Genomic DNA, 27,372 nt, shown 5'->3' on the forward strand with positions numbered 1-27,372 from the left:
AGTATTGTACAGTTGACGCATATTTTTTAAACTAACAATTTATTTCTGGGGATCGTAATTAATTAATTATTGGTATCAAGACATCAAGATGGACGTAAACTTGAACATGTCACGGCACCGAGGAAACTGGTGCGTATACCAATAAACTGGTATTAGAATTGGACAAAACTGGTACACGGGAGGTGGAGCTTATATTTTTTTCCGCTAAGCTCGCATCTATTGGCTGGCTGCTGATGGAAGGTCACGAGTCTGGGCGGAGCGTTGAGCGAGTTCTACTGTGCATGCGCAGCTCAGTGAACAAAGAGAGCCGGTAGGCGCGCCGTAACAGCAGCTGATCGAGTACAATGACCTTTCTCCGCGCACGGCACACACCGCACGGCGCACGGCGCGGTAATGAATTACCGGTGCGACCTATATGGGGGGAATCTTAAATACCAAATTCAAGACCTCAAATTATGGGTGCGACCTATCTGCGATGGCGACCTATATGAGAGTAAATACGGTAGTTAAGCTGCACAAACTGCCTAATTATTTGCAAGCTTCAAGTTCAAGAATTATTTAAAATCAAAATAGTTTTAAATGTATGAAATAAGTATTTTAGTACATTTTTTTTCTATTCAAGGTATCTACAATTTGATTTATTTATTAGTGTGGAAAAGAAAAGAAAGGACACTGTGATACTCAAAGTACTTTACAGCTTTATTAGTAAAGTTAAGTTAGCTATGTTTTAAATTGGTAATTCTTAAACTATTCAAATTTTATTGTAACTAAAATGTAGCTAACCTAACCCCAGTTACCAATCTCACAAATTCACATTATTTTAACATGTAAACCGAACTAGTTATTAAAACAGTAATCCACTTGAAGTAGTTTTGTTGACTTAGTTATTGGTCTTGCTTATTTCATGTGTTTTTTCCGATACGGTACATGAAGTGGAACAAATGTTTTTTTTTTTGTTGTACTTTTATTACACATTTAATGTATTACCTAAATACTCCAGATTTAAACAGTGGACTTGATTTGTTCAGTTCCAGTTTTGCAGCAGAAGTGAATTAAATAATTATTTCTTCCTGCGTTTCAAATTTTGGATGAAGTAATGGATTACGATCATCCCTGTGAATGTTTTTAAGTTACAGTTAATAGTTACGAATTTAAAGTACTGAAAATAGTCTATTTTCCATCTCTTGAATTTACTGACTTTAAAATAGTTTGATAAACACCTCATTGACACATGGCACTTACCGCCACAATAAATCAGGAAACAGGATAAAGTGATTACCCACCCAATTTTTCGGAAAAGATACGTTCCTGGTTTATCCCAAGAAATTGGTACCCTACCTAGAAATGACTTCAGAAGATTATGCCATGTCTGCAGAGGTACATAGTGTTAAATCCGGTTATTTCATCCGAACCAGGTTGTCCACAGTTAGTACTTTCGTACTAGATCTAGTACTTTATTAACTTTTTTAGTGGTCTAGTACAGATCTAGTACATTTTTCTTTAATATAATAATATTATAGTAACTCCAATATGTTTTATTATTAAGCGTAATTATTTTTAAAAACTATGGCATGCATGTGTGTGTGGTGTGACATTTAAGTTCAAGCATTGCAATGTCATAATAACTTCCTAAATTGTTAAAAACCATAACAAATTATAATTTAGTACTTTTTTTTTTTTCAAATCTAGTACTAGTTTCTCGCCTAAGTTGGTACGAAATATTTTTTCCTTGTGGACACCCTGATCCTAACATCTTCAAGTGAAAGATCAAGAATAATGCTGGATGTGAGAGAGTTTCCCATACAGACAGAAGTTGTGAAGCAGGAAGGTTTACATTTTTTTTGTAATTTTTACAAACCATACTAACTTTTATACAGAGTTTAATTCCACTTTTGCATATTTTACTTACTGAGCACACAAATTTTACCTCACTCTACAACCAATTTGCATAATGAAACCCCACAATTCCAGATGTCATAGGAAGGTAAAGCAAATATGAAACACAAAACTGAACTTATTTGAGGAAATAAACATTTTAATTTTCAGAACATTGGCTGCTTAGTTACAAAATAAATTGTCAAAAAGTACACAAAGTCGCAAAGTAAAATTTTACACCGTGAAAGTAACATTAAACCTGCAGTGTTCCACTGCAGTTTACAAATTATCAAAGATGAACATAATTAGGTGCATTATTCATTCTTAAGGAAAACATTAGGTTGACTTAATTTATACCGAGTGTTTTGCTCTTGCAAATAAACATTAAAATGAGTGTCTGTACTTTGAATAATACAGCCTTTGATACCTCGTGTTCACATTCAATAATTATGTGCCTGAAATTTTGAAAAAAATTTTTAAAATAAATTTACATGCATGCATATCCATGATAAATTATGAAACAAAATTCTATAGCCACAATCATAAATAATACATTGAAAATCACTACACATACAACTGCTTTCATGCTGAATTACAATTTAACACACATCAGATGTTCATAAATATGACACTGAAAAGTCCAACATACAGAAAAAATAAAAAACAAAATAAAAAAGTATAGTAATAAACAACTATCAACTCTCCTCATTTATTGTAAACTTGAATAAAATGTAACATCCACTTCTTAACAGCCAAAAAAACTGACAGAATCTTACGTCACTATGTATTTACACGACAATGATGATCTAGCAATGAAAAAATGCCACATTTACAAATTTCCACAGAATAAAAGTAATATAAAAAACAATTCAACAGACATTAAGCTATGTGCAACAGCTAAAAACAACAAACCCAGATTGAGCTTGCATCCAGTTATATGATTGGTAGTTCACACCTAGCCAATTTTATCAATCACCCTTCTTACGCAACATATAGAGCACTTTTGCAAGAACTTATGCCTCGGAGAGAAATATTCTGACCTGAGATTTTATAATTTAACGTATAGGCATCTAAATACAATCGGGATAATTGAAATAAAGGCATATAAAAATATTTTTTCCAGTCTACAAAGTTTGAAAAAGTAATCACATTCCTCACCATTCAGATTATTTTGTACTTTGTGAGTTAACTAAAAAAATTACACACACTTTAACATCCCAAATATAAATTGAATATGCTAAACCACTCGTTTAGATCATATAGAGGAACAAATTAACTGCATTGCAAACATGATTGTTGAACTATCAAACATAGCACTGAACTGTACAAAACAATAGTCAAAAATATGCAGACGTTAATGGAGAAGATAATAAGGAAAGAAAAAAAAAAATCTTCTAAAACTACAATAGTGAAGTCAGCATAATTATGTAGAGATCAATAATTCAGCTCCCGCTAATGGAGCTTTGCATTGTCACTATCCTCCCCGCCACACGTTTGTTTTTTAAAACTGGACTACCGAAACGTAGCCCCTTTAAGAATCCCACATCGCCGCCACACAAACGGAAATGGGCACTTAAAAAATGTAAAACCTTCTTCCTTGTCTTTCGAAGACCGACGCTCGGCGCATCTGCACCGGTGATTACACACACCGCACTCGCAGACCTTCCCAAGCAACATTTCCACGAAACACACAAAACTCACACGTGCGAGGATAACATTTTTTTTTCTTCCCCCTCCACACGAGAAAAAAAATTAACGTTATGTATTTACAGTTTCCTCAGAAGTCCTAGATATCACATAAAATTATTCACCATTGAGCAACTTCACAACATTTAAAGTCTGTACGGCTTTCCGGCGACGTCTTTGCAAACGTGTCGCAACACGTCGTCGTTACGCAGCGAACCGCACGAGCGGCTTTCCCGCTGAAATTGCGAATGGCAGAATCGTCGACCCCAGCCCACCTTTCAGACACGGCACCGTGTCTCGGTCGCGCCGCCGGGAGATCCAAGTAGGAAACACAACGCACGTGCGACGTCCCCAGGAGCCAGGTTCAGACGAGGACGGCGGCAGAGGGGGCCAGCTCCCTCCCCGCCCACGGCCCACAAGACCTGCAAGCACCAGTCCGCAGTGTCTCGCAGCAGACGTCCGGTCCCAACCAAGGGAAGGAAAATTACTAAACTGACACTAAACCACTCCAAAGGAGCTTGAATTCCGTCGTCAAGCTACGAAAAAACAGTGGTTCACTCCCTTCGAGAGACTTCCATAAATTGTATGAAAGAAATCATTGTTAAGCACAAAAAAAAAAAAAACATCTTGGATACAACAGTGAAAAGTGAGGTGTCAAAGCACTAAAGGTTCCACGAGGCCTGCGTAAATATCAGTTTTTTTTTATTTCAAATCTAATACTAATACAAACAGTTGATCACTGTAATTGTGCTTGACATGTACTCATTAAATGTGTTTTAATTTTTAATAAAAGATAAATCCACTATTTTTAATGTTGAAATTTGCCTTTTTAAAACAACATAAAATCTTGGCTTTAGTAATGATTGTAGAAAATTTCAGGAATTAAAAAAAAAATTATAATTGGAGTTTTTTAAAATTATTTTTTAAGAGAAAAGTGGCGGATATTGTTTAGAATTACCTAGGCCGTGCTATCAAAAAACTTCGCACCCGTGATATTTGAACCGTAAAACAAAAAAATATTTGAATAAGCCTCGCACCAAACTTAAAAAACAGACCATGGAACCATATTTAAAGTTATTATGAATTTTTTTTCTGGACTTGCATAATCATTTTAAATTAACAATTGCCTTAAAAGATTCTGTCAAATAAAACAGCATTCTGTGTCTGTACCATTGCATTTCGGCATTGCGTGGTGCATTAAAACGCTTTACGTTGCAATTCACCACACAATCGTGACCCTAGTTCCGGTATTTAAAAACCTCTTAAGAGGCCACTCCAGTGTTTCAGGGGCACTACGCAACCCGCGTTGACCTCATAAGATTCAATGCAATTTTCATTTTGCTTATAACTAATATAGATTTCGAAATGATGCTTGCTTGACATGCAAGGCGACGATGCTCCTATCAAAAAAACCCTTTCCTTCGAAAACGTGCATAAATTACGGTTTTATACTGATCTTTACTGATATGCATAAGTGTATTGTCTAGGCTTGATCCATAATTTATGCACGTTTTTGAAGAAAGGGGCTTTTTGATAAGAGCATCGTCGTCTCGCACGTCAAGCAAGCATCATTTCCGAAATCTGTATTAGTTGACTAGTTACGAGCAAAATGAAAATAGCATTGGATCTCACGTAGCGCCCTCTTGAGGTTGGATCCCTGCCGCGGCGGCAGAGAGAGGGAGGCTACCTGCAGGAGACGGCCGGGCCTCAAGACACGGAGGAGATGGCGTTGATGGGGGAGCCCATCTGCACCAGCACCTTGTCCAGCCACTGCAACGGCCCGTTCAGGTGGATCTCCACCCAGCAGGGGGTGCTCGTCACGTCCTGCCGGTGGTACTCCGCGCCCCAGCCCTTCACGAACGACATCCTGCCCCCCCCCCGACACACACACACACTCTCGTACCTCTCCACGATACTGCACATTTCAAACATACACTAGAGTCCCGTTACAGCGAGGTGTCACGGTACCGGGTTTGTTCCTCGCTATAACCGAATTGGACAAATTTTGGCCCCCAAAAAATAAAAATTTACCGAAAATAGCATAAAAATTATGTTTAAACCTGTATAATTGGAAAATAACAGGTTTTATTAACGAAATCTTAATTTCTGTGAGCAGATGTGTGAATTCTCTTTAAAACGATACCCCACAAGTCCGGATGCGATCATCAAATGCGTCAAAATAACCAGAATACCTTACCACGCCACGTAAGTATAGCATCTCAGCCTGCAATCGATTACTCGACTTGGCCCGCGGCCGACGCAGCATTGTGCTGCTATCTATTGTGGACGCGGGCTGTCTGCTGGCGACCATGTTGGTTCGGGATGTAGCTAACAGGCGGCGCTAGTGTAGCGCGACGATTTAATTCCTTACAAAAAAGCAGGAGTGCGGCAACGCACGCACGCCTCAAACGAAATAGTCGCTGTAAAACTATACTTTTTTTCATTTAAAAAACCCTGTAAACATTTTTTGAAAATAAATTTGGGATTAAACCCAAACCATCACCACCCTCTTCCCGGACAGATACCCCAACAACTGACCGAAACAAAGTAACAAAAAAACTGTCCTAGCGATTCGGAAATAAATACGGTAGTGCCTACTATTTGTCAGATAGTAAAATAAATAACGTGACGTGTTTGTAAACGTGTCACGACTAAAATAATTCCAAACAAGTTTATAAATATTTGTGTATTATTAACGCGATCAATTAGCAACAAGTATAAAGACGGCTCTGACTTTCGTATATTCAAAGGCTTGGTTTATTTGAGTCGAGCATACCTTGGCCTTGAAGCCAAGCGGAAGTTTGATAAAAGAAAGAACGGACGGGATTCTATTTTTTAAAGCCACGCACTTAGTTGGCGACTGCACGGCTGAAGAATGTGACAGGTGTCTAGTGGCGAACGAGAGGGGTGGAGATAAAGCAGACAAATAACCAAAGCGCGCTTCACGCGATCATGCGGTAAATTCCTCAAAAAGACCTCGTTATAGCCGTGTTCTTGCTATTACAGTGCTCACTATAACGGGATTCTCCTGTATATACATATATAGATACATAACACTTGGAGAAATTTTCTGGGAGTTGGAAAAACTTTGAGTTAAATAAAAAAAATACTTTCAAATGTTGTTTGAATGAAATAAAATGTCTGCCTTAAAAAAGAAGAAATTTAAAATAACAAAACAAACTAATAAGACACAAAGTTGAAACAATTTACGCCTTTCATCTATTGGAACCATTCTTTAGCCATTTAGAATGTTAAAATTTTTGGCCGGTTTCATGTTAAAGGCCAATTACAAACAAACCATGGAAGAGAAACATATTGTGTTACAAATCAAAGTGCATTAGAATGTAGACTAAAGAACAAATATATAAAAAAACATTCAGGGTTAGTTGTCACACAGGCCTACTAACCGTTTTTATGGAAATAAAATTTCGGCATTTCATTTTATGACTTGATATAAGCACAAGTCCCAGTTTCAACCATCTTCTTTTAATAGTAAATTATTTACATAAAAGTATCAAAAAAGAAATATTAGATTTAACACGTAAAAGACTAAAAAAAATATAGAGCTTTAACGTTTATTTATCACATGAAGTAAAAAGAATTTGTGTTTACCATTGGAGAAAAGTAATCATGGCCCTCACATTTTACGTTTGGTCACGAAATCTGTCGCCAATTACTATTTATAGTTATTTACAAGTTGTGATAGTATTTTTGTACCGTCATCATTTGTGGGTTTTTTTTATCGTTCTATTCTGTTTTGGAAAACTATTGTGTTTGTTTCGTCTTTTCGTTCTGTCGTGTTTATGTTTCGTTTCAACCGTAGTGCTGAATTTTTTTGGGTTCAATATTTCTGTGTCATCATCATTTGTGGTTTTTTTTTTCGTTCTCTTAGTACATTTTTCTTTGTTTTTCTTTGTTTTGTTGACCATATTCCCGCTACGGAATATTTTGTGGTGTTTATATCCTTGTTGACAACAGAATTTTTTTTTGCTTAATTTATTTTGTGGGTGGTTTTTTTTTTTTTTTTATAGTTTTTCTTTAACAGAAAAAGTTCTTAGCAATGGCGTATGTCCAAAAACTTACATCAAGTCATGCACTTCCATTGCACAAATCTTTCAAAGATAATAACAACGATCGACCCACCTGATGGTGCACATCTTGGTGAGCTCGTAGACGGCCTCGAAGCCGTGGTTGACGCTCTGCGACAGCAGCTGGGCGAACTCCTGGTTGTTGAAGATCTTGAGCGAGCAGCCGGGCGGGATCTTGCACACCGTGGACGGGTGGAAGCCGTGGTGGTGGTTGCAGTTGCGCGACTGCACGAAGATCGCGCTGTCCGACTTGTTCTGCGCGTACACCTCCCCGCCGATGTAGAACAGCTGAACCCCTGGACATTGCCCCGGAAAAACACGGTCATGCACACAGCTTCCGATACCCCGACAAGTGTTCCGGCCAAATACACTAACTCGACACAAGTGCCAAAATAAAATAGAATTAAAATCTCCAACAAACAAGAACAGAAGAAAAAAAAAAAGAATCAAAATCCAAAACCCTGTACCATCTTCTAAACCTCATCGAACTAAAGAATATTTTATCAAATATACTATCATTGGCCTCGCACCAAAATTCAAATTAGAGATTCCGATCAGAGAAAACTGGGGAACCCGACTCATTACTAACAAAAATAAAATTTAGCGAAAAGATGATGGAAACTCGAGTTTCCTTACTTCCAGCATATTTGGACGTAGTTATGCAAAAAGGAACCAACACACAATTGTATTATATTTTATTTGAAAATAAATTAAAATAGGTCAAGGTTGATCGTACCGTCGTTGCTATTATTATATCAGTATTTATAGACCATTAAATATACCCGCATTATGTTATCAGTACGAGAATCACAATTTATAATTAACCTTTAACTTCAAAATACTCAGAATAGGTTTCATGTGGCTTGGTTCCTTTTTTGCATAACTACGTCCAATTATCGTTTAATTCGGAACTTTTACGCGACCAGTCTAGGTTCGTTATACCTTACGGCGAATTACGGGGAGGGACAAAGCAAGCATACCTTTGCCTATGTGCCTCCGCGTGTTCTCTATCGTGGAGTTCCGGTTGACGTTGGAGAGCTGCCCCAGGCAGAAGCGGTCCGAGTTGTTGCAGGGGTTGGTGAAGCCGTCTATCACGATCACGTTGGTCTGGCAGTGGAACACCTCGCCGACCCGGCAGTTCAGCTCGTAGTAGGCGATGTCCGCCCAGTACACCGGCTCCTGCACCGCACACGGCGGCCGTCAACACGACGGCGGTACAGCCCGGGACCAGGGCCGGATTCAGGGGGAGGGGCAACCGGGGCGAAAGCCCCGGGGCCCCCACAAACGGAGGGCCACCACAAATCCTTTGATATTCTTTTTAAGCTGTTTTACCTTTACCTACAGTACTTTGTACATACATGATTATATTATTGTTAAATATTAACTGAAATATTCATTAACACTAAAATTTAATTTCTTATAATTCTTGTCTACAATTATATTTATGTACGTTTTTTTACATACAGTAGAGCACCCCTCAACCGGAATCATTGGGGGGAGGTCTATTCCGGTTATGGGAAAATTGCGGGTAAGGGGAGTTGCGGTAGGGCCGGCCTCCGGGCCGGTTGAATGACCTTCATTCTAGCAAGCTGGCAGGCACGTGTTTCTTATCTCTGTGGGTGGGTGCGTGCGTGAGCGAAGAGGATGTTGAAGAGGGTTCGGGGGAGGTAGTAGGACTACAGCTACAGTGTTGTGTTACTTCTGTGTTGACGTGCTAGTGATTCACACTTCCTGGAGAGTGTATAGTCACTGCCACGCACAGTTTACATTTCACATACACAAGAATACTTCAAGCATCTTGTTTAAAAACACAGAGATAGAGAAATACAGGTAAATGTAGACTGTTTAACCATATATTAACGTATAAATATGTACATAATACATATTTGTACACTAAATTATTGTCTACAAAGTGAAAGCATCACACGTTGGAAGTAAATGTTACTGGCTATCACGTGTGTTAGCGTGTGTAGTGGGAGTCTGTGTACATACTCTCGGGCCGGCCGGAATTTTCAGTTTGCTTGACATAGTGAAACAATAAAACTACTTACAGCATAAACATCTTTATAGTACCGTATATACTCGTGTATAGCGCGCCCTTTTTTCCCCTCAAGTAAAGGAAAAAAATAAGGATGCGCGCTATACACGGAAAAAAAAAAATTGGGGGGGGGGGGGGAGGCGGGGAGGAGTGGAAGTCGTTAACTGCCGGTGACGGGTGACGTTTCTGGCCAGCCCCCACACATACGCACAAGCAACAGGGCCTCTCTTTCACACACACACGCACGCACACACACAACCTGGTCTCTCTCTCTCTCACACACACACACACACACACACACGTGCGCAAGCTCGCAGGTCTCTTGTTTATTTTTAGACCTCACCCTCTACAGCTAGTAAAATAAAAGAGAGAGAGAAAGAGAGAGAGAGAGAGAGAGAGAGAGAAAATGTTGACACCAGTCCCCCCCTACCACTTCCTTCGCTTCGTCGCAGCTGCTACCGGTGAGTCATCTAGTCCGTGTCACATTCCTGCCTGCCTCCCTTCCTCCCGCCCACGTGACGATACAGCGCTTCATTATCTTCCGTCTACACAGCAGAGTTTAAGTATTTTCCTGACGCATCACCACACATCAATTTAAATAATGAGGTACCACAAAATGTTAGTAAAATTTATTTATGGGAAAAAAAATTTCAAATTTTTTTTTTCTTTGGAATTTGTTGCAAAAATCGTGGTGCGCGCTATACACGAGGGCGCGCTATACACGAGTAAATACGGTAATTAACATCCCATGCGAAAACCAGCGGTGTATTTACGCAATGCACGGGAAAGACTGGCTATAATTAGCTGTCTGACAGACGTGCGCGCTCGCACCTACAAGACATGTACAGTCAGGCAAAAGAAAAAAAAGCCTCGTTCCAGTGCGGAAGTGTTTCAATTTTTTATGGAAAATTAGTTCCGGATATCGGGAGTTCCGTTTGTGGGAATTACGGTTAAGGGGTGCTCTACTGTACTAAGAGAATCTACTTGATTTCACAATAAATTATTCATTGGAAAACTCGACTGAAAAAAAATTGTTCATTTTATTTGGAAAATAATTTGGGGCCAGGGGGCCTCCGCTCTCCTCTGTTGCCCCGAGGCCTCCAGACCTCTAAATCCGGCCCTGCCTGGGACAACGTCACAGTGCAGACCTCTGGCCAGCACTACTTGGTCCGACCGCTACACACATAACACTTGGAGAAATTTGCTGGCAGTTGGAAAAAATGTTTCGAGTTCAATAAAAAAAATACCACCAAATGTTGTTTGAATGAAATAAAATGTCTGCCTTAAAAAAGAAGATATTTCAAACAACAAAACCAGACTAATAAGACTCAAAGTTGAAACAATTTACGCCTTTCATCTATTGGAACCATTCTTTTGCCGGTTAGAATGTTAAAAATTTCTTGCTGATTTTATGTTAAAGGCCAATTACAAATACAAACAAACCATGGAAGCGAAACATATTGGGTTACAAATCAAAGTGCATTAAAATGTAGACTAAAGAACAAAATTACATTTGAATTGTAAAAAATATATACATAAATGAATGCCAAAAATGCTGAACCAGAAAATTTGAATGTACAGTAAGTCCTCAGTTTACGTCGGGGTTACGTTCCTGAAAACCGTGACGTAAATAGAAACGACGCAAAATGAGCCATGTTTCATGCCACCGGCCGGCCACGGCCCAAGGTCGGCCGGAAGCGCTGGCATACAGACGTGACAACGGGCAATTTTATCAGCAAATTACAACCGACAGCGTGGGAAACAAGTCCAACTATTCTACGTTCACTCTTACCTGAGTTTTGGAATAAACAAAGCCTCTTGTAAACAACCATTTTCATTGGCTGCCAGCCGCCGCGCACATTATTCGTGCGCAAGAAATAGTCCCTTGGTTACGTACCATTTGTAAGTATTTTTACACTGTCTTTTTATAACAATTGTTGATGTATAGCATTATAGCGATTCATCATTAATTTCCAATACAGTTTAATGTGTCAGCAAGTATGTACTTACAATTATGTTAGCAGACGCCGTGTGTACGGTGGCATAGACAAAAGGTACTGTACAGTGTACAGTTGATGCCCGGCGCAACAGTTGCATTTCGGATTCGCGCGCGCACGGTTTGTTATGGCTGACGTCGGACCGAGTTTTGTAAAACACAGAACGGGAAAGCCTTTGAAAAGTGCACAGAAAACTATTGTGTTGAATGTTTTTAAAACATTTTCAGACAAATATACGGATTGTCGTGTGAACGATATCGCGAGTTTAACTGAGGAATTTAGGCGTGTTTCGAAGAGCAGTGTGCTTCGTGCAAGGAAATAATTACAGGACACCGGGACATTTACATCTTCCGGGAAGAAAAGGAAACTTGAGTATCCTGTTATAAAAACTTGTGATGATTTTGTGAAGACGGTTATTAGGCGTAAATTGCATAGTTTTTTCTTCGCAAATGAACCACCTACGCTGAACAAAGTGCTACGGTGCTTCCTGTTATATTACGTCTCCGTTATTTTATTAGCACCGACTGTACTGAAGTGTGTGTGTGTGTGTGTGTGCTGCAACTAGTGCTTGGCGCGCCAGATGAATTCAGCCTATCACTTGCTGACGCGGCGCAGTGATACGGCGGTGTTTGTTTATTTCAGAACTCAGCTAAGAGTGAACGGAGAATAGTACTTCTCAGCTTTATAGAATGGTTATTTAACCAGCTGCTTTATTACCTTTATTGATTGAAATATAAAAACAGATATATAGCACATACTGTACGTAAGAGCAGGAAGCGTCCCTCATGATGTATGATAAGATAAGGCGGTGAACGTGTAGCTTACGCAACATAGCATAAATTAACTACCGAAGGAAACAAAGAAATATAAACGAATTATATACGGTGTTTATGGTTAAAATAAAGATTTGCGGTCATTGTAAACGACGTTATTGTGAATCGGCGACAACTTAAATTGAAACATGAGTACTCAAACATTAGCGACGTTAATCCGAAACGACGTAAATCGGTACGACGTAAATAGAGGACTTACTGTATGTATCTTCGCATTCAGGATATTAATGCTAGAATCGTTTCACAAACCTATTACATGGTTTGAGAGTAGTTTTGAAATACTTAAAAATTGTAAGCTAATGCAAAGGGTGTATACCTTTTTCATATTTAGTGTAGCACTAAACTTTTTCTCTACAAGAACCGAAACCCGAACTGAACAAACCAACGAAAAACTGAACCAAGCTCAATCCATTTCCATTTCATCTACAGGTATATTCCTTAGTTTCCTGCGACATTCCCAGGCGCGACGGTGAGTACCTGGTACGACACCGGAGCAACCTCGGAGCTCATGATGTTGTTGGTGTCCATGGCTGTGGGGTCCGACAACCCGGAGTTCTGGCCCGCCTGGCTGTCCTCCGGGGGGCTGTAGGCGGGCGGCGGCGTCTCTGCAGCAACAGAGGAAGCATTAGCCCCGTTCATGTCAATTAAATACCACAGCCACAACAATTTACAGTCATCTCATCACAACGTAGCTTTTTTTTTTTTTTTTTTTAAGTTTATTTCTTGGGGATAACATTTCTTTATAATCTCAATAATCTTGTTTTGGTTTAAGTTTTTTTAAAAATTTATATTGAATACAACAAAAATAAAATTAAAAATCTGTGTTAATCTCATTGGGTAATCCACCCTATCTCCTTAAGGGCACCACCTATCTGTCCACACAATGTGTGGAGAGATTCAAAACAAACCAAGTAATTTTAAAACTGCTGACGATATCTCAAGTTAACTATGTTTAGGGCAAAACTCTGTAGAAACTCCTGAAAGCACATTTTTCTGGCACACAAGGTTACCACTCAAATTGCATAGTCGCCCTATGCATAGAGACAAAATTTTATTGTTTTATTTTTAGTCAAATTTAATTTTTAAAAAAAGATTTCATAATTTTTTTTATTTTTATAAAAGCAGTTTTGTAATACTTATTCCACCAAAATAGTGGTAAAATTTTTACGCTGCATTTTTATGATCAAACAATTTGTAAAAAATAGGTCTGAAACAGATACATTCAAAAAAACAATAAAAAATAAATGAGAGCATTTTTGTGGTTCATTACCGATTCAATAATGATGGCCAACAAGAATTAAATACATTTTTTTTATTCACGTACTTGAGTACAAATTTTTGCCCGGAAATAACAGCCTTCCGTGAATCTCGAAACATTAAAGGATTATTTTAGTTAAACAAACTACTTGATTTCCTAACATAACTTGCAATCTGGTGTTACGCGGTGTTTTTGACACGCTCTGTTCGGACTTGTAAATATCGTGTGTAATTTTAGCGTACGGTGTTCGGAAACATTTGAAATTTCGAACTACCCGCGCGCTGCTCGCCGGCAGTGCCGAGTTTTTCTTCGAGTTGGCCGCCTGCCGAGGCGGATGTCCCTGTCGGCTTCCGGCAAACGAAGCAGCAGTCGTCGTTCGACCGTCGTGGCGGCGAGCTGTGCGCTATCGTGCACGCTTGCCGCCAATCGAGTCGTTCGCGAGTGAATCGTCATTGATTGTGTCGTTTTTTATCTGGATTTTACGGTCTCGTACGTCTCTGGACAAAACAACGCTCTTTGGTGTGCTGCAATTGGCCCAGGCACCTGGCAGGCCGTTGCTGCCGTAGGGGCTCTGGGGGCCCGAGTGCTGGCTGCCCGGGCTGGAGACGCCGCTGAGCGGCGAGGTGGGGCCCCCGCCCAGGTGCGAGTGGCCGCCCCCGCCGTTGGTGAACCCGCCCCCCGCCGAGTAGGACACGTTGTGGGGCATGGCCGGCTCTGGCAGCTGCTGGAAGGGCAGCATCGAGTGGCCCGGCGCGAACTCGCTGTGGCGCGGCACCAGCACCGGCGGCAGGACTGCGGACACCGGCACGCTCTCGCACTTCACCTCGCATCTTCCTCTCCCCCTGCCCCCTCACAGCATCCACCAGCGTCGCCACACCTACCCACAACACTAGGCAACAAGCACCCCAAAGGGAATCCTGCAAGTCACGTAGCTTCCGTTCCCTGCGAGAATTTCCGAAGATTTGCGTTTTGGTATTAAAACGCCACTTCAGCCGCTAGATCAGAAGTTTCCAACGAAAACAAGCATGTCGTGTCTGACCTAACCTAACACTTCGATTTTTTAATTTCAATTTTAGAGACATCCGAAGTTGCACGAACGTGGTAGGGAACCGAAATTACGTGAGTTGTAGTTGTAGGCTTCCCCACCCCAAACTGTTCTCTCCGCAGTGTGTCCACACTATAATATGTTTGTAATTACTGTAATTCAATGGTTTATTTCTAGCGATGAGCCAATGAAAACCTCAAATACTAATCAAATCCTTAGTATTCGAAGGATTCAATATTTGCGAGAAAAAAAATATTAACACTGATAACCTCGTTAAGTTAAATAGCTTTTTTTTGTCTCATTCCTATCCAAGTTACTATTTTTCAAGATAGTGTACTTAAAAAAATGTAATTAAGTAAATAAATTTACAATAGGTATAGATTTTAGAAATTTAGTTCATGACAACCATTTAGAGGGGAAAAATGTTTCAACAACATTGTTTATATTTACAATGATTATTTTTGACCCTTGACACATTGATTTGGATTCGAGGGGTATATTCGAAGTAGTCTGGGATTCAAATTTGATAATATTGGGTTTGATCCATCACTAGTTATTTCCTGTAAATTTATCACAATAGTTCCCTCATATTTTATGCTGAGTCACGAACCTAGGTCTCATATTTACTGAATAATGTACTCGAGCCGTATATGATCACGGAAGTTATAATTACAAACACTTGCATCACTTGACAATTACTACATAATATTTAATAATTATCTGTAGAGAAAATTGGAAAAGAAACCAAAATGCAAGAGAACTAAATGCATATATCTTTCCTTTAATAACAGTTAATGAAAAAAAAAAATGAAAAACCCTGTGTATGAGACCGAACCTTCAAGATTACAAACGGTCACCACTGCATGATAAGTCAACAGTCGCACAGACCTGGACTCTCGACTCGCTTGTAGTGGTACGGGTTGATGCACACTTCCTTCTGCTTGGCGGAGAACGGGAACCGGCAGTTCTCCATCGGCTTGAGCTCATGGTGGGACTGCAAGTCGGGCCACCGCCAGACGCGGCAGTAGATGACGTGCGGCAATCCCTTCCGATGAGACACCTGGCGAAAGACGTGCGTTCACTTTTCGTGTTTACTCCGTGCCCGGCTCTTTCTGATAGTGTGTCCACACGAACACTGCAATAAATTCTTCCCTAACCTTTCCTTGACCAAAATTTCAAATTTCCCCCCAACCGAGAGTACTATGTGTGAAGTGATGTAACTAGGACACCACTGTTCTCGCGGCTTCGAGACTCTGATGACAAGACACTTCGAAGGGCACTGCAGGACCTCAGAGGTTAAATGGCTGTCGACCTGCGGTGGTTGTGGAAAGAGGCTGGCGGCCACATCGGCGAATCCTTGGCGCGATACAAGAGCTGCAGAGTGACTGACACCTTGGGAGCGATAGCAGGCAACGAACTTCATGTGCAAAGATCGGAGCATCAGGGATGGTTTCACAATACGTCGAACGAGTAGTATGAAGCAGTGTAACGAGCCACCAGAGCCGAGCTCTAACGGGGAGAGTAAACAGTGGACTTGATTTATGGATAGTCATTTAGATTGATGAAATTTAGGGGAAAGTGTAGAAAATAGTACAGAAATAAACTCTGAGGCAATTTTTATTTTGTTGTCCTAACACTTTATCAGACACTAAATCATTGAAGATGGCCTCATAGAACAACTGACAATCAGTGGTTAACACACAAACACCCCTCTCACCCCCCCCCCCCCCCCCACCACCACCATAAATTTTATGAAAATTTGCAAAATTTTGTTAATACTATACTAATATGCTAAGTCTGTAGGCCCATGCCAGTGTGTGTGTGTGTATGTCAATAGAAATGTTAAGTTTTTTTTTAATACACGTGGTCCAATTTTTAATTTTTTCTCTTTTCAAATTCTCCCCCCCCCCCCCCCCCCTTCACACAAAAAAAATTTAATTCCTGTATCTGCCACTAGATATAATGCAGGATAATTGGGAAAGAAATTAACAATGCCATAATTGGCCTGATAGTATAGAAATATAATTTAAGAACACTAGACGTATTGCCACTTTGCTACTGTGCACACTGACACTCACACACAAATATACGGTAAAAATACATTAAAATTATACACACAAAATGTCTACGCCAAAATAATAAAATTTCCCCAACTTTGCCATGACCAAGATTCCAAACTTAAACTTTTAAAAACAATTTACCTATTCTCAATTTTCTGAAATAAATAAAATCTAGCCTCCACCATCACCACACCTTCGATCGAATAGAACCTTCCATATTGCTTTTTATATTGTGTACGACTATGCACAAAAACACTATCTGGAGAAGAACAAAAAAAAACACTTTCACAGTCTGGATGATTGACTGTGTAGCATGACATCATAATCGGGGATTTTACGTGAATTTTCCCGGATTTGAAATAAATTACCAGACTTCCTTTTTTTTGCATGATAATAAAAATTACTCATGCTTAGAGACAAGCAAAAATTCGCGGATTCATTTCGCGATAGGCTAGCATCAAAACAACTATGCCTTATTACCGCTTCTGCGATTGGCCCACATATTTTATCCGGGGAACCGTGAGCCAATGGGAAACACTAAACCAAGAATGTGCCGAATTACGGGACAGCCTAGTTGAGACGTCTCGCCCGTCAGTGGCCGATGAACAGGTGTCATTGCCGCGAGTATTCAAAGGACTGTGGAGTCTATCCTAGAGGTCAATGAATCCGCGAACGCGAATTTTGCAGGTCTCTACTCGTGCTGTCTTGCAAGTGAGATAATGTGGTTAAGGGGGCACCTCACCTGCAGACGGCCGTCCAGGCTGCGGGGGATGGTGACGCACTCGCTGGCCTGCCCGGGGGAGCTCAGCGCCCGCTCCAGCTCCTCGATCGCCCCCTTCTTCTTCTTGAGCTTCTTGACCAGCGAGTCGACGGCCTTCTCCGCCCACTTCTCCTCCTCGTCGCCCTGCTTCCAGCCCAGCAGCTTCTTGACGGCGGGCGACGTGAACGAGAACAGGCTGTTCAGCGACGAGATGGGGCCCCCCGAGCTGGACGACTCCGCCTCGTCCGCGTCCATCGCGGCCGCCCCGGGGTCACTGCGACGACCCACACGCACGCTCGTCACACACACATCTGGATAACGCTCAACTGATCACGGCCCCGGGTCACTGCAACGACCCACTCCCTCTGACCAGTGGCGTAGCCAGGATTTGTGTATGGGAGGGTGTTAAGAAGCATGGCCCCCCCCCTCCCCACTGTATTAAAGTGTGGTGTCCGGGGGTCCTCCCCCGGGAAAATTTGGATTTTAAGGTGTAAAATAGTGCTATCTTAGCAGTTTTCGGTTCTTAAATTTAAATATTGTAATGGTAAAAATTTTATTAATTTTAATATGAAATTTGTTGAGTGATGAATAGGAAATTAATTAAATATTTGGTGCTAAAGGGGGGGGGGAGGTTGAACCCCTAAACCCCCCCCCCCGGCTACACCCCTGCCTCCGACACGCTCATCACATACACATCTGGATAACGCTCAACTGACCCCGAGTTACAAAGTCTCTACACTACTGTTGTCTTAAAAATCATTTCTTCGAAACACAATTGAGTCCTGCCAAATCCGGACGGGACTAACAAACAGAATTTACTAACGTTTGTAGGTTAAATCTTAGGACTACTTTTAAAAGCAGTTTTAAAAACTAAAATAAGGCTCTTATCTATTTTTTTTTTTAAATCTCTATAGTTTTACCCTTCTGAAACTTGTATTGCGTGCATTTTATTGCATATTCTTTTCGATTCAGACAGGGTATAGCTTGGTGTTCAATCTTACAATAATTTCCCTATGGTTTGCAGTAAACCATCTGTTCAGATCCAACTTCAAAGGCATAAACTAGCATTTGTTCAAATACATGGCCCCTTAACAGATAGAGGGTACAAAAATATGTAAAATGTACGTATACTAGTCTGAAATTATATAAGCATACAGGCCAGTGTTCAGGTATGTATGTGTATAAGGATGTATGCAAGTATGTGAATAAGCATGTACGATTGTGCAAATATCAAAGTGCACAAGTACGCAGGAGTACAAATATGCAGGAGTACAAGTAAGCAAGTGCACAAGTAGGTAAGCTTTTGTTCTACAACGCTAAAATTAAATAAAGTGCTGCTACTACTTTTTTTTTTTTGACAAGTAGTTTGACAGCTAAAATGTGATAAGTAAATTGACATTGCACTTTTCATTACACTCTGATGAAGCCATTGCATCTTCTTACCCTACCCAACTGGCTATAAGGAAGTTTCACTTCAAAAAGGCCAGGAGAAAAATAATTTATTGCATCATCTTCTATGCCCAAAAAGGACCCCACGTTTACAAAAGAAATCCAGCCTTCACCATTTCCTAAGCTGACATAGTTCAAACAGAACCTTACATACACAATGTTATAGTGTGTAGGACTCTGCATTAAAACATCTGAAAAAAATATCCATCACAGTCTGGGTGCTAATAGACAAACACAACATTTCCCCCTTAAATTACATACTATCATTGTGATATTTCCACGACATTTCCCTGACAAATCTGAACTATCATGACTTTTCCCTCACTTTCTAGAAATTGCATTAGCATAGGCCTACAATAGTTTTTATCTCTACAAAAGAAGCCAAATAAAAATGTTCAATCCAAATTTATCACCACAGCTGTGATGCCAAGACATATTGGGCTGTACTCATTTTTTTTTTATTACTTCTAGCATATACGATTGACCCAATTACTGGAGTGATATGGTGTCAAAAAAAAATCATTCAAAAGCGCTGTTACAACTGAATTCATGTTATTCTCAGCATTTCACTTAACAGTTACTCTGACTTAAAAGTGTTCTATACTCAGTGGTTTCCAAATTCAAGAAATTAAAAATATGCGCTGCAAATAGCAGGTAGTGTTTTATAAACACTCAAGATAGCTGGGCTTAATCCCAGCAAAAGAAAATACAGTATAGGCAACTGTTGCGGGGTACGAACATCAAACTATATTGGTTATGTGCCTTTGCTACGGAAAAACCTCTGTGGAACAGCTAAAGTTATCCATGGACTTTTTCATTCAGTGCATGGGGCTACATAATGTCCCATCCATGGTTTGCAGTATGCATTTTAATGGGCATTTAAGTTCTTTCCAATGCACGATTTCTGCCATTAGCAGTTGAGAGACACGCAACAGTCAGTTGCCGCTGGTGTTTAGTACTTTTAACGGATGGAGCATCAGCCTCAAGACATGGCTTTTCTTAGTTATACCTTTGAATATATATACTGTATAGAAGTCGCGAGTGGATAGGATTTACTCTACGTTTTTCAGGAGCGTATGATGAGCAGCTTGGGAACTTCACCGCTGCAGTGCGCTGCCGTAAAGCCCTGTATCGTCTTAGTTGTTATTTACACGTTAGAGTGCAGCACTGTCGCCCGCTGTCATTCCCCGCACCCCCCACCAATCATTCACTGCAACTCAAGGTCGTTCAACGGGAGGGGGAAGGGGTGTTTGAAGAGTTTGACACTTGTCCGCTAGGGACCACCACAAGTCAATGCCCTAGAGATGGTGGCGATTGCAGCGGTGAATTAACCAACTACCTCAAACCGTATTAGAAATTTTAACCTGGGCTGGCGACTTCTATACAGTATATATATTCAAAGGTTATACTTAAATATTCATATGACCCGAAAAATTCCAAGCCCGGCTGACATTTACAAAGCCCGCCTAATTTGAATCAGGGAATCTGTTTTGTAATAATTAAGATTTATTATACTCTATAGTACGAGGGTCATTCTAAAAGTTTCTCTAGATATTTTTATCTAAGATAAAAAAAAAATTATTTTACAACCCATAATACTTTAGCTATTTTTCTTCATAGACACCATACAAATTTAAACATTTGTCATAGTGTTATCACCAGTTTTTATATGGTTTCTGCACACAGGGTTGCTACATACTTTTGAATATGAAATTCCCTGAATTTTCCAGGTTTTTCAGTCTCCGTGGAAAATTGTCAAGATCATTACATATGATTGTAATCGTAGTTGGTAACTTATTTTTTAAAGTTTGTAAACTGCAATTGTGTTTCAGCATATTTGCAGCATGACTATCTAATGATTTGTACAACAGAGTTAGTCTCTTAGCATTAGTTAGCTTAAGTAATCTTTTTTAATGAGTGATTTAACTATATGCATTTATACTTCAAGTAGAACAAAAAAATTAACTGTCCAAAATGTACCAAAACATAAAATTTTCAATATTCATGTGTGTAGAGCCACAAATGAACAAACGTGCAGTATTGATGAATAGGTAAACAAAATCATCATTCACAACATTATAAGGCTGTTGCTTGACAATTGAAGATATTTTATCAAATAGTTAGCTTAGGCTTCATCCAGAGCCTTTCTAAAAATTTTTGTTTCTTTGCTTACAATGCTTAAACCAATTGTGATTATAGCTAGGCTTTAATTACAGCATGCCATGGAAGTTACAAGAATTTAATCTGTATATTGCTTGCATCAAATAGGTAATAAAAATCGCCAAAGCATTGGTCTCAATGTACGTCACAGTGGCATGCTATTCCACACTAAGTAAGTGTCAATTAGTCAAAATCACAGGACATGCTATAAGGTCTATTGTGATTCGTTATACGCTGTCTTGTCTGTCGTGATTACAAGAGAAAAAAAACATTTTTCTTTAAAAAAAAAAAAAAAAAAAAAATCGAATTTTTTTTATTTTAACAGCGTGGAAAAAAAAATTTGTGTTTTTTTTAAGTATGTACAGTAATACCAGAAATATTTTTGATTTCCATGACTTTTTAGGGTACATGGAATTCCCGACTTTACCAGGGTACATGGAATACCTCACTTTTCCAGGTTTTCCCTAATCATAGCAACCCCGTATACTAAGTTACCACCAAGTTCTTGAACCAGTCACTAACAGAGTTCATATATAGTGAAATGTCTATGCTGTTTAATTTTTTTCCCTGAATCCTTGATTTGTGTTCGTCAAGTCACAACTGAGAACGACCCGAGCGTTCTTCATGATGAATGTTCATTCGCCCGCCATTAAACATGATGCACCAATTTCCAACTAAAGCTTCATTCGTCACATTACCATAAACCTCAGCTATCCGACTGTGAATTTTGACAGGGCTGAATTTTTTTTTTTTTTCACTTTCAAAAAGCATGTTGCATTATGAACCTCACACTTTGCAGGTACATTTATTTTGTCACACATTTTAAAGCCACACTATAAACAGTAAATGACAACTGTGGCTCGCTGTTAGCGTCAGACTGGCGCGAAGGAATGGGTGGTTTAGTTTGGTGGAAAGAATAATTCCTGCTGTCAGGGTAGGACGCTCCCCCACACTTGAAGACTTCAACTCTTGGCTGCACCGATCTGTTTCCATCTAGTATCGTATGATGTCCAAACCACTTTCTCTTATCCGCATTAACTAGGTAATATTTTATTTCCCTAGCAAATTATTTTTGGAACTAATGAACTTGCTTGATCAGTCCACGAGATGGACCGAACCTCACTTAACGCAATTCATGTGACACTGCTTTTAAACTGCTCAACTGATGTGACAGAGAAATACGCAGTGACAATTAATAGTAATAAAACGAATTCTCTGTAATCACATTTGAGTTCACATGAGCAATGAGTTCACATTCAAGACTGAGGCATGCATGTTGGACGACTCTTCAGAGCCCACTTGACTTCTCGTTAGGTATAGTTCAAGAAGCGTGTCCGTTGCTTCGAGCAGACGGTTCTCAGCGTAGTTAACGATCAGGGGGTTAGAGTCTCGCTACACACAGGCGACGTCACGGCCATGATTGAGAGTAGTAGCCGGGTCCACAGGCCCCTCACCTCACATGCGGTGAGGGGCAATTGATCCACCTTAGGTCATCAATTATAAGGTAATTATCTTACAGAAGGGCTTTTCAGAATAGACTAAAATAAATAAATTTTGAATACACTTTTTTCCCAACACAACCCTCAAAACAGTGTTTCAGATTTCATACTGGTTTCTGAGAAATCACAGTTTATAGTTTACATTACAATGTGCGTGCATTGACGTGGCCGCAGACATTTTTTTCTTTCCCATGTGGGTGTGTGCGTTATGGAGAAATTTCTTAAACAGATGTATTGTTTTGATAATTAAAGTAGTGTTAATATGATGACTATACTGCAATTATATGGGTAATTTTTTAATGTTTCTATTTTCTGTTGTTTTCGTAAATAAATAATTGCATAACAGAATCTTTGTTTTCTGTCATTTGCATTTAAAATAGTATTTTGAGTTGCATAGTAATGATCAATTTAAATAAGAGAAAAAGATTTAACTCTTGAGAATGGTCTATTACGTTAGGTTAACTACGTTAAAAATAATATATAAAACCTTATTGATGGTTGGTTGGGTTAGTAGAGCTACATTAAAAATAATTTACAGTATTTTTAATGGTTGATTAGGAATTACCAATTTATATGTAGCTATCTATCTGGACCCAAACAAACATCCACATGATTTCAAAATATTTTTAATGTAGCAATACTAACCCAAACACCCACCCACATTGTTTTGAGGTATTTTTTTATGTTGCTAACCAAACGTAATCTACCGTTTTCACAAATTAACTCCATTTTTCCGAATCATACACACACACTGACCCACACAGGAAAGCAAAAAATGGTAGCGGCTACTTCAACGCACAGGTATTGTAAAGAAACATTAACTGTGATTTCTCAGAAACTAGTAGGAATACAGAAACACTGTTTTCAGGGTTAGTATAGGAATGTGCAGTGTTTGAAAAATGTATTATGGTATTTTTATTTTTACTTTACATAAAAGCCCCGCTATAAGAATATTACTAAAATTAATTTCCTGAAGTGATAAACTTCATTTACAACTATTTGACATTTGTTGATAAGGAGATCTACAACTCTGTGGAAGTCATTCACACAAACTACAACTCTGTGGAAGTCATTCACAAAAACTACAACTCTGTGGAAGTCATTCACACAAACTACAACTCTGTGGAAGTCATTCACACAAACTACAACTCTGTGGAAGTCATTCACACAAACTACAACTCTGTGGAAGTCATTCACACAAACTACAACTCTGTGGAAGTCATTCACACAAACTACAACTCTGTGGAAGTCATTCACACAAACTACAACTCTGTGGAAGTCATTCACACAAACTACAACTCTGTGGAAGTCATTCACACAAACTACAACTCTGTGGAAGTCATTCACACAAACTACAACTCTGTGGAAGTCATTCACACAAACTACAACTCTGTGGAAGTCATTCACACAAAATACAACTCTGTGGAAGTCACTCACACAAACTACAACTCTGTGGAAGTCACTCACACAAACTACAACTCTGTGGAAGTCACTCACACAAACTACAACTCTGTGGAAGTCATTCACACAAACTACAACTCTGTGGAAGTCATTCACACAAACTACAACTCTGTGGAAGTCATTCACACAAACTACAACTCTGTGGAAGTCATTCACACAAACTACAACTCTGTGGAAGTCATTCACACAAACTACAACTCTGTGGAAGTCATTCACACAAACTACAACTCTGTGGAAGTCATTCACACAAACTACAACTCTGTGGAAGTCATTCACACAAACTACAACTCTGTGGAAGTCATTCACACAAACTACAACTCTGTGGAAGTCATTCACACAAACTACAACTCTGTGGAAGTCATTCACACAAACTACAACTCTGTGGAAGTCATTCACACAAACTACAACTCTGTGGAAGTCATTCACACAAACAACAACTCTGTGGAAGTCATTCACACAAACAACAACTCTGTGGAAGTCATTCACACAAACAACAACTCTGTGGAAGTGATTCACACAAACAACTCTGTGGAAGTGATTTACACAAACAACTCTGTGGAAGTCATTCACACAAACAACTCTGTGGAAGTGATTCACACAAACCACATCTATATGGAAGTGATTAACACAAACTACTACTCTTTGGAAGTGATTCACCACACAAACTACAACTCTGTGGAATTGCTAGGCCTGCTACTTTTTCTTCATATAAATATAAATTACAAGATGAATTTAATGATAAATTTTATACAGTTCCTACACTACTTGCTTGTAAGTGTGTGCAAAAAATATACTGTATATTTATTTCAATAAAAATTAATTGCTCAGAGCTCTTAATAAACAGAAATAATACAGGCTAGGCCTATTGAAAGTTTAAGAAATTAAAATATTACTTTCATTTCTCAACTAACTACATTTCATTACAATCAATTATACTTGCTCCCAAAACTAACAAAATGAATCACTGCATTGCAAATGTTTTTCTAATGATAAATCAAATTAAGGTATGTGTTACTACACAAGATTAGTGGGATGGAGAAAATTATGGTTATATTAAAACCTCTCAAGCTGAGCTTAAAAACCTTTAACTTAAGCGAAGCTTAGTTACATAGTGTATTGACACTGAATTTTTACAAGTAAAAAACTTGGTAAATGTTATTGCTAAAAATATTTTCAGTCACATTTGTAACCTAATTTTGCAGATACAATTCACAATGCATCTAAGCCTGTTAAATTTTGCCATGCTATTATTTGAAACTATAAAGCTTTGGCACTATACACCAATTATCAATTGTCAACCTGGCACCCCATTCGAAACAACTGAAGAGTAAGATTGATACAAACATGACGTATATACTACATACTTACATAAATTTCGATTGATTTTACTTTCAAGACATTGCATAAATTATTTAACCTCACAATTCTTGGCTCCAACTACTACTTGCAATTTAATAGAACATTCATGGAATCGAACCGGGAAAACCAATGTTAGCAACAGTACAATAATCAAACCAAATTTCCCTATGCATTACTCAATCATTTCCGAGTGAAGTGTCGGTTCGACTTATGATTCATAAATATTTCCGCCTTCTACCACCAAACAACGGAGCAGAAAGTTCACACTACGATAGCACTAAAATGATAACCTACAGACATAATAATACAAATAATGAAATTGGAGAAAAAATTACCTGTTTTAAAATAAAATACAACATATAACCCTTCTGTGAAATGAACAAGGGCATTAAAACATTACTGTTCAACATAGGCAGCAGAATCTACGTGAATTTAGCAACCACAGTGGTGAATAAAGAATGAACAAAATTACCGTCAGCTAGTCTCTACCCCTAAATATCTTGTATTAATTGACGTAATGTCTGTGAATTGTCACATCACCGCCACTTTGCAAATGTTTACGTCGCACGTAGGCCTACACAAAACATTATGGCTTCGCTCGTAGCACTGGCGACGTGAAGTCGGCGACCGCAGAAGAAAACAGTGTTGTATCAATCCGCACATATGTTCAGAACCTAGGCCACATTGTTTGATGTCGTAACTTACTACCTGCGTCCAACGCATAAAACTTTTCATAGGTGAATAAAATTTAATGACTTCGCTGCCGGGTCATCGAGTGTGTATCAATAAAATAATTTATCTTTGCTCACAGAACTACTTTGTAGGTCATTACCGCGGTGTGCGAAATTACCTACAGCCTACAGGATGCCTGTTAAGAGTGTACACTTGTGGGCAAATCATTTCCGTTAAATCAATTGCTTTGGAACCGAATGCCCCAACTTAAAGATACTTTGAATGTATTGAAGTAAATATCCTTTTTAGCGTGAGCTCGTGAACACTTTGGTTAAAACTACATCTTTTTCTCGGGTTACAACAAGCCAAAAAACAATGTGGATATTTTTTTTAAAAAAGCTGTTGTTAATACTGATGGTCACCCAGTATCTTCCCAGTGCCCTTGGGAAATGTAATTTTTCAAATCAGGGTGGCCAACAAAATGACACATCTTGTAGTTCCGATTCCCCATCCCACTCAACAGTTCACCAAGCTAAATGTTTAGTATCAATATTTCTTTACTAGGGTAAAAAAGCAGCTACAGCTAACCACTGTCTTTAATCTTATAAATTACACCACTAGCAAGACAATTTTGCACGATTGAGAAATATAACATGCCCTTGTATTTGAATAGGTTCAGTTCTTTCCCTAAGGTGAAATGATTTTATAGAATAAAAAAATAAAATGTCATAAATGTGGGTACTTCACTCTATAATGGAGATTATACAAAACCAAGGGTATCAATCATTTAAATGAATAGCAAGCTAAATGATTTGATTTTTTGTATGGCCCTTTAATATAAAAATTAGACAACCCTCTCCATTTTCCCTGATTTTATGCCATGTTTACAGCCAGGCTATCACTTAGGGCCCTATGCCAGCCTTTTCATTTTTACTTCCCCTGTTTTTCTGTGAAAATTCTGGTCATTAATGGAAAAGAAAAATTAAATTGCTTTAGCATGCATCATTTAAAGTGCTGATAAATTTAAATTCTTAATATTGTATTAGAACAACATTCAAATATTTTATTGCCACCTATAATAATGCAATTTTACCAGAATTTTATCGTAAAAATTTATAAAACTAACCAAAGC

The 27,372-nt window shown here is 39.0% G+C and overlaps 1 protein-coding gene across 2 annotated transcripts; it reads right to left on the reverse strand.

The window, feature by feature from the left end:
- Window positions 1-2,014: 2,014 nt before the first annotated feature.
- Window positions 2,015-26,234, reverse strand: LOC134541470 (protein mothers against dpp). Of its 2 annotated transcripts, none has more exons than XM_063384956.1 (9): window positions 25,904-26,234; window positions 17,623-17,914; window positions 15,709-15,880; window positions 14,319-14,567; window positions 12,995-13,122; window positions 8,630-8,828; window positions 7,705-7,945; window positions 5,249-5,428; window positions 2,015-3,983 (listed from the first exon to the last, which is right to left on the reverse strand). In XM_063384956.1, the coding sequence occupies exons 2-8, from the start codon at window positions 17,893-17,895 to the stop codon at window positions 5,269-5,271; spliced, it is 1,422 nt and encodes a 473-aa protein (XP_063241026.1). In that variant the 5' UTR covers window positions 17,896-17,914; window positions 25,904-26,234; the 3' UTR covers window positions 2,015-3,983; window positions 5,249-5,268. The 2 variants fall into 2 exon arrangements, with proteins under 2 accessions (XP_063241026.1, XP_063241025.1); XM_063384955.1 differs by having other exon boundaries at window positions 26,041-26,228.
- Between the last annotated feature and the right edge of the window lie 1,138 nt (window positions 26,235-27,372).

This window comes from Bacillus rossius, chromosome 18 (assembly GCF_032445375.1).
Source record: "Bacillus rossius redtenbacheri isolate Brsri chromosome 18, Brsri_v3, whole genome shotgun sequence".
NCBI lineage: Eukaryota > Metazoa > Arthropoda > Insecta > Phasmatodea > Bacillidae > Bacillus > Bacillus rossius.

Coding starts and splice junctions, on each gene's coding strand:
- LOC134541470 (XM_063384956.1), bottom strand. CDS start 17,895: ATGGACGCGGACGAGGCGGAGTCGTCCAGCTCGGGGGGCCCCATCTCG. Junction 8,829..12,994: donor TTGCTCCGGTGTCGTACCAG/GTACTCACCGTC, acceptor TGTGCGGTGCAG/GAGCCGGTGTACTGGGCGGA. Junction 5,429..7,704: donor ACCAAGATGTGCACCATCAG/GTGGGTCGATCG, acceptor GGGGGGGGGCAG/GATGTCGTTCGTGAAGGGCT.